General features: G+C 36.1%; 1 protein-coding gene across 2 annotated transcripts in view; it reads right to left on the reverse strand.

The window, feature by feature from the left end:
- RTEL1_1 (Regulator of telomere elongation helicase 1) overlaps window positions 1-15,219 on the reverse strand; it is a 46,076-nt gene that overhangs the window by 18,948 nt on the left and 11,909 nt on the right. Inside the window, exons 6-12 of one of the 2 annotated variants that reach the window (XM_051217622.1) lie at window positions 12,811-12,895; window positions 8,778-8,843; window positions 4,193-4,424; window positions 4,099-4,137; window positions 3,982-4,054; window positions 2,617-2,720; window positions 1,017-1,069 (exon numbers count right to left, since the gene is read on the reverse strand). In XM_051217622.1, coding sequence (XP_051065036.1) covers window positions 1,017-1,069; window positions 2,617-2,720; window positions 3,982-4,054; window positions 4,099-4,137; window positions 4,193-4,424; window positions 8,778-8,843; window positions 12,811-12,895 — 652 coding nt within the window. Of the gene's footprint in view, window positions 1-1,016; window positions 1,070-1,237; window positions 2,264-2,616; window positions 2,721-3,981; window positions 4,055-4,098; window positions 4,138-4,192; window positions 4,425-8,777; window positions 8,844-12,810; window positions 12,896-15,219 lie in introns of those variants that run through there. The other variant, XM_051217623.1, reaches the window with a different exon arrangement.

Genomic DNA, 15,219 nt, shown 5'->3' on the forward strand with positions numbered 1-15,219 from the left:
GTGCTAGGTAGGTCGGTTGAAGAACAGTAAGACTAAAAGTAACCACTTAAGGTTCGAGAACGAAGTCTTACTGTAGAGGGTTGTGATACTATTATGTGTTGTTCGGCTAAACGGTTCTGTAAGAACTCGGAAGGATAGGGACACACGCCTTTACCTTTTCGTCATTTCTGTCTACGCTCCCACTGACTGCAGCCTGGATGAAGTTAAAGATGACTTTTACACAAAGGTTTCTGAACTTTTTCAGAAAGCTAAACACTCAGACATAGTACTCGTAGTAGGTGACTTAAATGCTTGAGTATGTAGCTTAAAACCAACAGAAAGACATTAAGGTGGGTATGAATTTGTTTATCTTGTTTTGCTAACGCGGTATGGCAACCTGGATTGATGCATATATGTACCTGGTTCTATGGTATAGCTGACTGACTGACGGTCGGGAGTAACTACAAAGTCAGTTAAGCATTACACAGATAAATAGGTATGGAAATATAATCATTGACAGTATATGTGCTTGTATATTTTCAGTCGAAAAAAAACAAACACAAATCATGGAAAATAGGTAACATCTTAACTTTTACTTCTCATAGCTATTGACTGGAAAAGGATAAGGAAAAATCATTTTATAACACACTTTACGTCTTGATTTGGTTTAGATAATAAACTGACGAAAGGAATATGTATTCACAAGAATTTATATGCGAGCTTGAAAATGAACGAACTAGAATGACAGTGTTGTCAAGCTAAACTTGGGAACGCTGATTAAACATTATACATTTCCCGTAATTTCCTACGAATATTTCATTGAATAACATCAATTCTAAAATTATGTTCTACTGATATGAGTTTCTCAAAAATAATAATAATCATGAAAATTGATTGCGACATTACATTTATCCTATAGTATATAAACTAAGTACTTCATAATGCCTACCTTTTGAGAGATAATTTAAAGAAACAAAACTATCAGAAAAATTGATCAAGATGATATAATTACCATGTTTTTAATAAAAGACTCTTACTTTTAGAAACTCACTGACTTCGTGTAAACCTTTGGTTTTGCGAATTTTGACATCTAAGAATAAAAGAGTGAAATGAAAACGAATTACACGAACTGGGTAATAGTTTTTTTAGATTTTATAACCCAAATATATGAATGATTTCATGTTTAGATATAAGTGTTTAATTTGAATGAATGTGAATAGCAGCAAATAAAATGTACGAATCCATATCGCCCACTTACGCATAGGAATTGTTTGCTTCGATATCTCAAGTAGCTGAAACTGAACGTCAAGGGGATCTCAAAGAAGTCAGAAAAAGACAATGACAACAAACTCAGAAAGTTGTCGACTGTGTATCGGACGACTGTGTGTTACAATGCAGACAGGAATGGTTTGTCTATAATTCAGAGCGCTTAACTCACAGATTTATGTAATCGACTATGAGCCATAATACATTGTGTGAGAACCAATGGTATCATCTGGTCGCTCAGATGGAAGTAGGTAGGGTGGAATAGAAACCTATTGGTTGGAATGGTTAATGATTAAAAGAGAAAGAATTCGAAATCGATATCAATGGTAGATCTATGTAGAGTTTTAAGCGTTTCTGACATTCTAAATTTAAGTATCATTAGCCGTTTATTATTTGAACTTTGGTTTTGCGTTATGCTACACCTTGAGTAAAAAACTATGAAACATTTTAAATTTCACAATGTTTAGCAGTTAGTCATTTTTTTAATTTTATGACTTATAAATTTAGCCACAAAGAAGTTTCCGTAAGCATTTGAAAAATGACAATTGTATTTGTAACGTGACTCGACTAAAATGCTGATACTGTTGTTCACTATGACTGTAGAATAATTGCTACTTGCTACCTATCACAATGTAACTGTCATGCCGACTCAATGAAGAAAGCAAGACTATTCGGTAATCACTGATCAAAACAATATCAAAATGTTCAATGTAATATGTATCATTTTAAATGTCTACTGAATAGATTTGAACGCATTGAGAGAGAAATAGTTGACATTATTTGAACAATAATTTAATCTGTGTATGTATTACATGGTTTACAACATTTTGTGCATGAGTCAGAGCTACAGAAGTAAGCAAATGATTGTAGTATTTCACACAATAGTTCAAGTACCCCCATATCACGATTGCATAGAAGCAAACTATAAACAACAACAGAGAGATAAACATTGGTGAATAGTAAGTAAATTAATCTAGATTGTGAAAAGATGATAGAGAATTATGATAACCGAAATTGAGACGTTTGTACAAACTGTGAAACGTTAACTATTTTTTTCAACAAATGATTTGTTATATCCCGTACATGCTCTAAGGAAAATTAGATTAATTAATTAATCCGATTCAGCAGTCATAGATGGATACCAACAATTTTCTCAGTCTATTGCGCTTATATTCAGTTTGAGCACATATACAGTCTAACATGATATACACAAAAACAATCAACAGTTTGACAGACTGCACTGATTAACTGACATTAACAGCTTTATATTGGTCCGATCTCCTCTTTTGAATACAAAACTCTTTAAAAAACATTACCAAAATTAAATAAGAAATAATGCATACGATAACAATTACTATCGTAATAATTTACTGTGTGTTGAATTAGTGAATGACATAATCTCATCGATTACGGTTTGTAAAGTATTATTGGTCCAGTGATTGATTCCAGCTCGACTAAGAAGATCAAAGATGAAACTAAATAGAAGTTTTAGAAAAAACGGATTGCGAATTTTAAACAAACGATAGTAACGTGGGCACATTAACAAATGATTAAATGTTATTACATTGATGACGTTTAAAGGTATATATCATCACTTTTGAAAACACTGACATTTAGTTAAACGAGTATTATTTTGCGCTACTTTTTTGTTTGAATGATTTATTGTGTAAATTATTACATTTGATTGAAAAGTTATGTTGATAAAATGCAGAAAGGGATGGTCGTTTGCGGTCAAATAAATACACACAGTAAATCAAATAGACCATTTGCGCTAATAATTTACAACTATCCGAATCACAGTTGTAGAGGCTTGTAAAATAAACAGGTACTTATGAATTTAGTTAGCATTCAGGTGTACAGTTTACATAGATTCTTGTTATCTTCATATATGGAACATCTAAAATATTATATCGTAAGTAATCATTATTTAACTAAAGAATCAGGCTTTATTGAAAGAAACAATTTGAAAATAATATTCTACCTTTTAATGAGGTCGATAAATTTCAAACGATGAAGGATACAACTTTGAGCATTCATCCTTCAACTGCATTCAGTGATACAATTGTCAATGAATTTTAATTTATTTATTTAATGCACAGAGTTTTATATACCACTGAAATTAGTCCCCCCACCTTCCAGCCAAACAAGTTGGTGAAGCCTGATAGGCCTTTCTGGAGAGAAACAGGCCACATCGAAGCACGGCACAACTACCAGGGCTAGAATAGCTGCTTTTGTAACCAGTTGGAGTTTGCCCCGTGAGGAGCAACCTCGTACATTACATGTGCCACTTTTGTCAATTTTTTGTCGTTTTTCCATCCAAGAGTAATTGTGCTGCGTTTCTTTGTGGAGTTCGTAATCCATTTGAGGGTATCGGTCGAGTGGGTGATTAACTCGATCTCTACCACCCGGGTTACCACTCACGTTATTTCATGAGTCATTCGTCCCACTATCCAAGAGGCACGACGCGGAGGTGCAAGTCAGATTTCGGACTTAGTAATCATATGAAATTATATTAACAAATAAAGTAGTGATTAAATTATTATTATTATTATTATTTAAGAAGCAAATGACTTTCTAGATCCTACAGTATATAATTCAACCAACGTGAAAAAATACGGTAATCAATGACCAAATAGTAACTAGCTCTATTTTATATATATCGCCTCATTCCAATAAACAGCTTAAATGACTTTTGACAAATTTCGAGACAACCAATGACCACATAGAATAACTTACGCGCCATCTTTGGTAAGACCTTCCGGAGGGACATTTAATTCATCAATTAATCTTTCTAATTCTATCAACTGTCCTAACATAAAATAGGTTAGTTATACAACAATGCATACCACTAACCTTTTAATGTAATCATTTTTTCAATGCTCAAAGCTTCAACTAGAAAACGAAATAATGTCAAGTGAAATATCATCTTTCAATAAACATAACATACTTGCATTTTCTTCAGGATGTGTCATATCAAACAACCCTTTTCTATTCGTTATAACTGAGAGTTTTTGTTCACTATTTTGATTCATGTTGCAGTTACTCTCTGAAAGTTCTATTTCTTGATGCTCCTTAGTATGATCAAATACAACTTCGCACACACATTTAACATGTTCAATAGCTGACGCTAATAAAGCAGAACTTAATGTCACTGATGAAGCATCTTCGCACACTTGCTCCTATCCAACAACAAGAATAGAGCGAGAGAAATGTTTACTGTTGTATTACATTAGCTTCGGTAACTGAACTAGTAAAATCAAAACTGAAAATATAATAAGTATCTAAGCAAGTTCGCTATCAACTATAATATTCATAACACTGCATGATAAATCATTGGTAAAAACAAATTCCATCTAACTACATCGCCGCTTATTAATTGAAGTACTATAGGAAAATATTTCGTGAACATTCGCCTACATTGCAGATCAACGACCAAAAAGTCTATTAACTAATAATATAGTTTAGTATGATTATTTTTAAATATTCCGATGACCATCACAGAAGAGCAGAGAAGCAAGTGGCGAAATGTATCATAACCATCAAAAGTCAATGACTTCTTGGACTGATGCCATGTCTTGCTTCGAGCAACTCTGGCTTTCTTTCAACCTGCTCCCACATAAGACATCGCCTACCTTGGTGAGCAGTGGTTGTGCATACTTAACACATGTCCAAACCACATCAGCAGATCAAGATTTACTGCCCCACCAGTCAATTTGTCATCTTTGTTCAATAACCTATCCCTAAACCAGACATTACTTACTCGGTAGTCCCTAAATACACGAGAGATTGTTCAAAGACACCTAACATCAAATACTAGTAGCCTGCGAATATCCTCCATTCTTAATACACAAGTTTCATACCCATACAGTAAAACGGAACAAAAAGATGCGCAGTAAACTTATCCTTTGGTTGCCAACGGATATCTCCTTTAAGTCACAAGTAACGCTAGTTGGCAAACATCCACCATACATAGGCCTGTTACAACTCATGGAGAAGCATGGTCCTCTCACCATCATCCTCCATAAAACTTTCCTAGGCAATCCTTTCCAGTCACTATTCATCCTATTCATGTCTACTTCCAATTGTTGATGCAGTGTGGTCTTTGGTCTTCCTCTCCTCTGTTCCCCTTCACGATTTCAAGTTAGCGCTTGCTTCGAGATGCAGTTTGATGATTTCCTCAATCTGTGTCCTATCCAACTCTCTTATGTCTTTTCCTAATTTCCTCTTCAGATGGAAGCTGGTTTCTTCTCTCCCATAGTGGGCTGTTGTTGATGATGTCCGGCCAACGGAAATTGAGTATCTCATGTAGACAATTGTTTATAAATACTTGTACGATTCTGATTATGGTTGTAGTAGTTCTCGAAGTTTCAGCTCCGTACAGTATAACTGTCTTGACGTTCGGATTGAGGATTCTGAACTTGATTTTGACTGACTGACTGACAGTTGTTTTCAGTTCCATATGTTCTTCAACTGTAGGAGTGAGGCCCTTACATTTACGTCCGTATCAGATCCTCTTTGTTCATCGATGATGCTACCCATATACGTGAACGTTCCCACCTCTTCCAGAACTTCTCCGTCAAGTGTGATTGGGTTGGTGTTCTCTGTGTTGCATTTGAGGATGTTGCTTTTTCTCTTGTGTATGTTGAGACCTACTGATGCATACAGAGGCTGCTGCTGCTGCTGCTTCTGCTTCACTGATTTTCTTGACCTGCATATGTTGATGTGTATGAGATAGAAGAGCCAGATGGTGGGGAAGATTTGTAGCTCAGGTGGATGATTTTGATGGAGTTTTGTTCCCTGAGCTGGATGGTTTAGTCATGGAGCTTTCATCGTTCAGAAGAAAACAAAACAAAACTCCATGAAAATAGAAAAGCCAGGTGATCTGCGAAGTCCAAATCGTCTAGTTGTATCCAAGCTATTCATTGTATTCCGTGCTTCCCCTCCGATGTCGAGGTTTTCGTGATCCAGTCAAACACTCGTAGAAAGAGAAAGGTGGAGAATAGACAGTCTTGTCTGATTCCGGTCCTTACTGGGAATGCGTCTGTCAGTTGTTCTCGATGCATGACTTTGCAGTGTAGTCCGTCATATGAATTCAGGATGATGTTGACGATTTTCTCACATACCCATTACATAGTGTCGAAGAAGTTTCCATAATTTCCTCCTATTCTCACTGTCATATGCTTTCTCATAATCAAGGAAGTTGATGTATAGTGATGAGTTCCATTCAAATGATTGTTCAACGATGATCCGTAGTGTCGTGATTCGTTCTTTGCACGACAGTCCTTATGGGATCTGACCTGTTGACCTCGAATTCGAGCGTCCACTGAGTATTTATCCGGTTCAGAAACACTTTATTAAAAACCTTTCCTGGTACTGACAGTGTTGTGATTCTTCACATATTCGCTCAGATCTCCTTTTTGGTATAATGATAAGTTATACTTATTTCCAGTCTGTCTGCAGTTGTTCTTCCTCGTGATAAGAACGTGGACCATGTTTGAAGTTACTTCGACGTCTGGCTTCAGTGCTGTGGCTGGTGTGTTGTCAGGTTCTGCTGCTTTCCCACTTGTGGTTTGTCTGAAGGTCATCCTGATCTCTTCGATCGCTGGTGTAGTGACACTAATTAAAAGTTAGTGCGTGCTGGCTGTTATATAGCTGTCTCATATTTCCTTCTCTTACAGCTTAATTCGCCATCGTTACTAGCTCATCCACGTATTTCTGCTTGTCGGCTCTAATTCTCATCTTTACTTGCTTGCTTGCTTAAAAGTATTCAGCTTGTGCCTTGACTTTCTCTGCTCGTGTTCGGCTGTTGTTATTTGCCGTTTTCTTGTTCTTCCTATCTTGAATTCAAAACAGGATTTCGATGGAGATCCATTCCTTATGATGATGCTTCTTGCAACCCAGCACCTCCTGACATGTTGACGTTAGTGCTTCTCTGATCTCTTTCCAGTCGTTCTCCATAATCGTTTCTTCTTCTTCTTCCTGTAGATCCTGTAAGGTTTGCAAACGGCTGTCGAGAGTTATCTTCAATTCGTTCAGTTTGTCAGTATGTCGAAGGAAGGCTCTACTGAACCTTTGTAATGTTGTTTGTCCAGCTGTCCAATCATTCTCTAGCTTCAGTTTCATCATGGCCACCACCAGAGGGTGATCTGAAACTATGTCAGCTCCTCTCTTTTTCCGCATGTCTTCCATTGACTTTCTGAATATTTTACTGATGCAAATTTGATAGATCTGGTTATCCGTGGTGTGATCTGGTGAGATTCATGTAGCATTTTGTATGTGTTTATGTGGGAATATTGTGCCGCCTATCAGCATTTTGTTGAATGCATATAAGTCTGCGAATCTCTCACCATTCTCGTTCCTTTCTCCCCGCCAGTCCATGTCGTCCCATGATATCATCATACCGATTGTTGTCCATGCCGACTTTGGCGTTTAGATTTCACATCACGATGGTCAGGTCCTTTTCTGGGCATTTCGCTATGGTCGGTTGCAGACCCTCGTAAAGCTTATGTTTATCGTCGTCATTGCTATCATTGACGGTTGCATAACATTGGATAACATTTATTGTAATTCTCTCCTCCTTTGTTCTGAATGATGCTTTGATGATCCTAGATCCATGAGGTTTCCATCCTATAAGTACTTGTGTATTCATTCACTACATTTGGTGTCGCTGCCAATCAGGAGGGGCGAAGAGTGCTGTTCTACGGACGCCATTGCGGACCTGGAGTTAGTTGAAGCGGTCAGGTGCAGGCAATTGACTTTGAGTAGAGTGTTCTGGTGGGATGGTGTTCGATGTAGCGGGTGCTGTCAACGGAGAGTGGTGGGACGTGCAGCTGCCGGGTGGACATCGGATGTAGATGGCTCAGTATGTCGCTGGAGCACAGTCGGTGAACATCCCGTGAGCCAGGTGGACGACGGAGCTACAGAGACCGGCGCGTCCAACTCAACTTTTTGACGGAGAGCGTGGCACAGACTGTAAAAAAAGTGGCACAGCAAGCAGAACTGCCGCAAGAACGACTGCTTTAAAGGGAGGACGAGTATGTTTTGTGTTACTGATGTCGACAGATATAAGTAGTATGTTGCACCAATAGAATGTGAAATGCCTGAAGGTAGAAGACTAAGAACATCGAAGAAAGAGAACGAGAACAAAGAATGATTGATGTGGAAACGAAAGAACCGTGAAATCTGAGACGATTGATTGACATTTCGCAGAAGGAACATTTAAGTTTGATACAGTTGATTGACACCTTGCAAATGAAGAGTCAACTGTATGATTCTCAAATTTTACTAAGAGATTTTGTAATTTTATGTCGAAATACATTCTATTGTCACCACTATTGTTCGTGTTCACTACATAATGGAACGGATAAGTCAAGTAATTTATGAATGCAACAAAAGTACAAGATTGAGCTACGTACAGGTAAAGATTATTATGTTTAAATGGTAAAAATAAGTACGACATATAAACACAAGGCAGTGAAGTTAACTTTTATTTAACTAACTAAATAGGTATGTAGATCCATCACATAACTTACAATATTATGAGCTTCATCGAAAATAACTGTTGTATTTTCAAGATTAATATTATAAAGACTTCGAATCTATGAAATTGAAAAAAATTAACAAATTAAACAAGATGCATGAATATATATACATCTTGTAAATGATTGGCGAGTACTATAACAACTGTGATTATGTAATTGAAAAATATGATGAATGTAAGTCAAGAAATTGTGAAAATTAAGGTATTTCTAGGAAAAAGATATAATTATCAAGAGCAACCGTTAGGGCCATGATGACGCTCGAAGTTAGACAGCAGACTTAAAAACAGCTACACCTATATATGTGGCGTAAAATTACTAGCCCTTATATTTTAAGATGTACCAGATAGTGGATTTCGCAAGTCAGTACTGGGTAAGTTGGTTATAGTAGTATTACTTAGTAATTTGCAATAGTAGTTGATTACCCGTAGTCATGTCACATCTTTTATGACATAACTTTTAGCTTAGTATTTGAAATGGAACAAAACAGACAATAGGATAGCGCGATCGGTTTTGATTTTTAGTGCTGTGTGATGATTTCGACCGACAGTTGGCACGCGTTCCACTCTTCCTACCTAAAAGTTGTGAAGATAATAATGATTTCTGCTTAACAGTAATGTGGAAGCCCGTGCCTTAGTCTGCCAGTTCCAATGGCCATGTAATAAGAAGTCATACTACCCAACTGTTCAACTTCGGTAGAATAAATAATATTTCGCCTTGACATTAAAGAAAGAGTGGCGATGTTTGAATTTCTAAGGTACACTTCCACGTAGGCAAAAATGATTTAGTTATGGAAACCTGTCGTCCGATTTAAGTGTAATCTCTTCGAGCTAGCCAATTTGATTTTTGAGATATGTTGTCACATACCATGTTCTAGTATCCAGTATCTATTAGTGTTGAATCTGTTACGAACTTCGGAAATTCATCTCTTTCTTGCTCAATTCTTGTTTTACACCACACTATAATAACTGTCATTATTTAGTAGTGTGTTACGTCCAGTCATTTTAAGAACCTGCAACGTTATGTTTTTTTATCTCAGAGATCTGATTATTGCAAATGATTCAATTTCTCGATCTTTAAATTCGTTTTCATACTTCTAGTGCACTTTCCTCTCTGTTTCTATTATTTTATCACCATTATATCTGTTATTCATTTGAGTTTTGTTAATTCACAACAGCTTGCCTATTTTAAAGTGATAGGTGTCATTTTATCATTGTTATTCCCTAGTACCCTTGAAAAAGGCGTGTGTTATCCTCTAATTTATAGCATATTTTGTAATTTTCCTCATATACAATTATTTGAAAGCCATACTCTATTTTTGACTGTTCTTTTGGTGGCACAATCGACATCGGGCAACCTCTCGATTAGAGATTTACAAACCTCATTTCTAATTGTGGTTTTTGTACCAGTTCCCTGTTCCACATACATTTCATGTTATGATTTTGTGCGCTACACGATTATCGAATTAGAATCCTAAAAAGGATTACTAGATTCGTTAGTAAAACGTACCCGTAGTCGATTTATGTTAAAAGACTGTTATGACTTCTGGAATATATATTAGATATGGTTCTACAGTAAATATAAGTTGCTTAGGTTCAAACTAACAGAAAAAATGATAAAAAAGCTACAGCAATCAATTTTCAGTACATACCAAAACAATAGAGACTGGTTCAATTCAGTATAAGCAAACCTGATAAAAATTGCATCAACTAAGTAGAAAATACTTAGATTACAATTAACATGTAAAGGTGAACCTTGAGTACATTGACGATTCAATCAGAGTAGAGAAAGCTACTTCAATGTTTTTGGTTATTTATTCTCTGAAGAAGTGACTTACACTAAGTCACGAAACGTCAGAAAATCCAATTTTCTACTCATTGGGATATTACAAATATATTATTTTTATTTATATCAATGTTATAATGCACATTCCGATAGTTAGTGACGTTTATCGAAACATCAAAGCGAGTTATTCTTTATCAGTCATACTGAGTTTAATTTTAATGAAGAAAATATTATCAAGTACTTCAAAAACATTAAATTCCTGTGAACAACATTAACTTTCAAATGAAAATGAAATGATTGTGCATGGATTTAAAGAAATACATGACACAGTAGTATTTCACTACAATGTTTTTAGGGTTAGGATTTTGCTTAATTTTAGGATTAGGTATATGGTTTAGGGATTAGGAGTGAGGATTTAGTATTAAAAGTTATGGTTTAGATAAACTAACCCCGAACCACGATCCTAATCTCAAATTTTAACTGTTAGGAAACTATGGATGACCGTAAAATGTTCATTAATCATGTTAAGACAATGTATTCTTTGTAAATTCTTTAGTTTTACACAATAATTTATTCACTCATGTTTGCTACTTCCTGATCTTTTGAACTGGTTCAAGATGTCATTGTCGTTCGAGAGTATAATTTAGACTAACCACCACTAAAATGAAAGAATAAATCTTGGAATAAAAGTCGAGTTACTGTTAAGTAGCATAGTTATCATACACAAATCTCACAGGAATCCTGTAAATTCGATGAGCAGGTCGCTAAGCCGCCTTTACAGATTTAATTTTTGTACCCCTTATTATTATGTAACGAAAGTTTTCTGATGTTAATAACTCAGCTGGCGAGCCATATTATTGTTACTATCAATTGCTTTATTCAATATTATATTTTTGGTACAATATAGAATTCTAAGCAAAAAGTATTTCAAAAAATTTCCTTTTCTCATTTCCTGATCGATTCTGACGATAAATATTGAGTGATCGCTAGTTATATGTTAGCAGTTCAGGAATCGACATCTGAATTGTGTTCATTCTTTTCAATGTCAGACACCACGATGGCTCTGATTGTACTTTTTTGTAACTTGTACAGAGAAAGGTCGTAAACTTTTCATAAACGCATCTGAATAGTTTATTTGATTAAAAGACATAATGATCTGTTAAAGCAAACAAAAAGCAGATAACTTGTTGAGATATCCAGATAGCAGGAACAAGTAGCACTGATATTTAAGCAGGCCGCCATTTTGTATAATCGGGAATATTTTTTCACTTTTTATTGACACGTCAAACTTTTTAGTAAGCTGAAAGCCATGAAACATTTCTTAAAGTGAGAGAAAATTTTCATTTCTTGTGAATTTGGGGAAATTATGTGTACAAATCGAAGGCTCATTCGGTTCTACTATTGTGATGTGTGCTATTTATATGGACAGATATAAGTAACATATATGTACGTTACATAGTAAAAATGCAAGATAGAATAGGTATCATAGTTACCAGTAATCATTAATCAAGATGAAAGAGTTCATTTAAAGGTAATGAAATTGATTAGGTACTCGCTCAACTTGATGAAAAAACAACATTCAAGTCTCTTGGGGACACACTACCCTAGTGCGGAATAATATATAAAGAACCACCTGAACCTCCGGAAAAATATATTTATAACCTATCTCATCCCTAAAAATCCTGCTGCCATGGAATCTTCATCATGAGTAGAGGCAGCCACACCAATTGTAATGAACGAAGACATGAGCAGGAGAAATTCATTATATCATGCGGAATTACAGTATCTTTGCAAAATATGAAAACAATGCATCAAGTAAGTTATTTGCACATATTTCTTGAATTGTCTCTTAAAAACTACATCGTCCTTTCATTCCTGTTTTTTTTTATTACTCTTTATTTTCCTCTTCTATCAGTAAGAAATCTATTTCTAATCCCTGACACATAGTATTTATATCTGTCCGTATAAGTAGCACACACCAGAGATTTGCCGTTTTAATGGGAGTATCAACAATTTAAAATAGTCCAGATAGATAAAGTCATTCAGTCTGATAGGAAATCATACTTCGCGTCGTTATGGTATGTAGGTTAACCTTTCCTTTAACTTCGATCATTATCTAAATGTGGTAAAATCTGATTGCTAATTAAGACTAATGGTCTGAATAATACTTAACAATTGTTAATCATAGTAGTTACTAAACATAGAGACAGAAATACATACAAACGTAAAAGAAAATACTCACTCGAGGATCAAGCACGTAATTATAAGGCATGAAAATCAAAGATGAATCGGTTTTAAGTTCTCTCGATATGAAATAAGGACAACATCTAAAACGAAAAAACAGTACAAATTTATTTTAGAAAACATATAGAAAAGTCGAAATGTTTATATTTCCATAAGATGAGTTGTAAATTGTAAAATACTTTTATCTACTCGTCATAATATGTAACGAATATCATTGAACAACCGTCATAGGAAAATGCCACGATTCCCTCCAGCTTTTGATGCAGTTCATAAGGTAGTATCTAGCGGAAAGAGTGAGACCAACAGCACCAGATAGATTTGCTCGACAGGACTTTAAGTACGGCGGTCGCATGTTAGGAGGTAAGTTGATTGAGATTATAACTAGAGTTTGGTGACGGGATATAATCCCGTCTGGATAATCTCGATCACTGATCGTCTCAGATTATAAAAAGATAGAAATCTCGTGGTAACAACAGAGGAAATAGTTTGACTAAAATAGTATTGAAAACACTGGCCTCTATAATCATCTGTCTCCTATCTGCTGCTCGGGAACAGAAAACTAGGAGTGAATGTGATGCATTGAACAAATACTCACCCCTTTTAAGATTCCAGAAGTATACTCACCAGATACCGATTGTAGTTGTTTTCTGACTTAAAGACATTATTCAACTCCGTTGATCGACAGGTTTTGTGAGTTTTTGTTAATAAAAGTCGTAACAAATAAGTATGTGAACCTAGCAAATGCTCTGTATTTGAACACTTAGTTGAGTCAGAAATTATGGCAAACTGTCACCATAATTGTCAACCACAAGTGGTGTTCGTCAGGGTTATCCACTACCCTCATTTTTATTAAGTTTCCTCATAGATGTCCCCTTAGAAATAGAAGTTTTAAGATCTAACTTTTGAAGGGTTGATTTCCTATCACGAGATCGACTTATCGACTTGATATACACAGATGACATTGTCTTATTTGGTGAAGAAATTGATGAGATATAGTCTTCTGACCCCCTTAAGCAATAATGCTAGCATGTTTGTGATGAGTTTCTCTCTAAACGCACAATGATACTTCAGGACTGGTCTGCCTTGTTACCTAGATCGATCACAGGGAATGAAGAAGTTGAGTTTCGGTTGCCTCACTTATTATAGAAGTCTCATCAGCTCTGGTGGGATGGTGTCTGGTGAAATATAGGCCAGGATTCGAAAAGCCCAGTTGGGCTTTGTAAACTTGTTTTACTTGTGGAGCAGGTGAGCTGTTTGTTTGTCAACCACACAGAGAGTATACTGAGCAGCTGTATGCTCCGTTTCAGTTTATGTCCACAAAACATGGTCTATGAAAGTAGAAGATATGTGTAGACTGTAGGGTTTTGTGCATGAATTTCAAGGTATTCCTCCCTTTTCGTGAAGCGACAGAATAAATGATGTCGAAGTTATGCATAAAGTTCTTGGAAAATGTAGTAAATTGATTGATGAAGTAGTAAATCTTCGTCGACTAAGGTCGTGAAGATATGTGTTAGATAACCTTAACCAGTGCATACATCGACGGGGGCTGTTTGCTTGCGTAAGAGTAGGCTAGAGGAAAGCTAGGGATTGTCAAGCTAAAACACAATATCAGTTCAGAAATTTAATTTCTGTTGATCTGAGATGTACAGACAGGTTCAGACTACCTGGTTGGGGTCCGCATAATTATCTTAGCCAATGGTTGAAGACAGTGAGCGTCATGGATCAGATTCGACCACAACGGTGCAGGCACATTTATAGTTCATACCCGTCAAGATATTGAGTTCCACTACTTCTTCATAAATACTTTCCCTTCTGTATTTACAAGCTGATATAGCATCAGATCATCACTTGCTGGTCGCCAAGATGAAGTTGAAACTCAAGAAACACTGGACAACGGGGCGAACAATATCACAAAAGTTCAATAAAGCCTTTCTTCAGGATACTAACAAACTCAACAAATTCAAGATAGTCCTCAGCAACAAGTTCCAGGCCTTTCATGATCTACTCAATGGAGAAGGAACTACTGTGAAGAGCAACTGGAAGGGGATCAAAGAAGCAATCACTTCAACATGTCATGAGGTCCTGGGTCACAAGAAGCACCATCACAAGGAATGGATCACTGTTGATACACTGGATAAGATTCAAGAAAGAAGGAACAAGAAAGCAGCAATCAATACCAGCCGAACAAGAGCAGAAAAAGCCAAGGCACAAGCTGAATACACAGAAGTAAACAAACAAGTGAAGAGGAGCATCAGAACCGACAAACGTAAATATGTGGAAGATTTAGCAAAGACGGCGGAAAAGGCTGCAAGAGAAGGAAACATGAGACAATTGTATGACACGACAAAGAAACTCTCTGGAAATCGCCGCAAACCAGAACGACCAGTCAAAAGCAAGGAAGGCGAGT

Source organism: Schistosoma haematobium, chromosome 5, assembly GCF_000699445.3.
Source record: "Schistosoma haematobium chromosome 5, whole genome shotgun sequence".
Classification (NCBI taxonomy): Eukaryota; Metazoa; Platyhelminthes; class Trematoda; order Strigeidida; family Schistosomatidae; genus Schistosoma; species Schistosoma haematobium.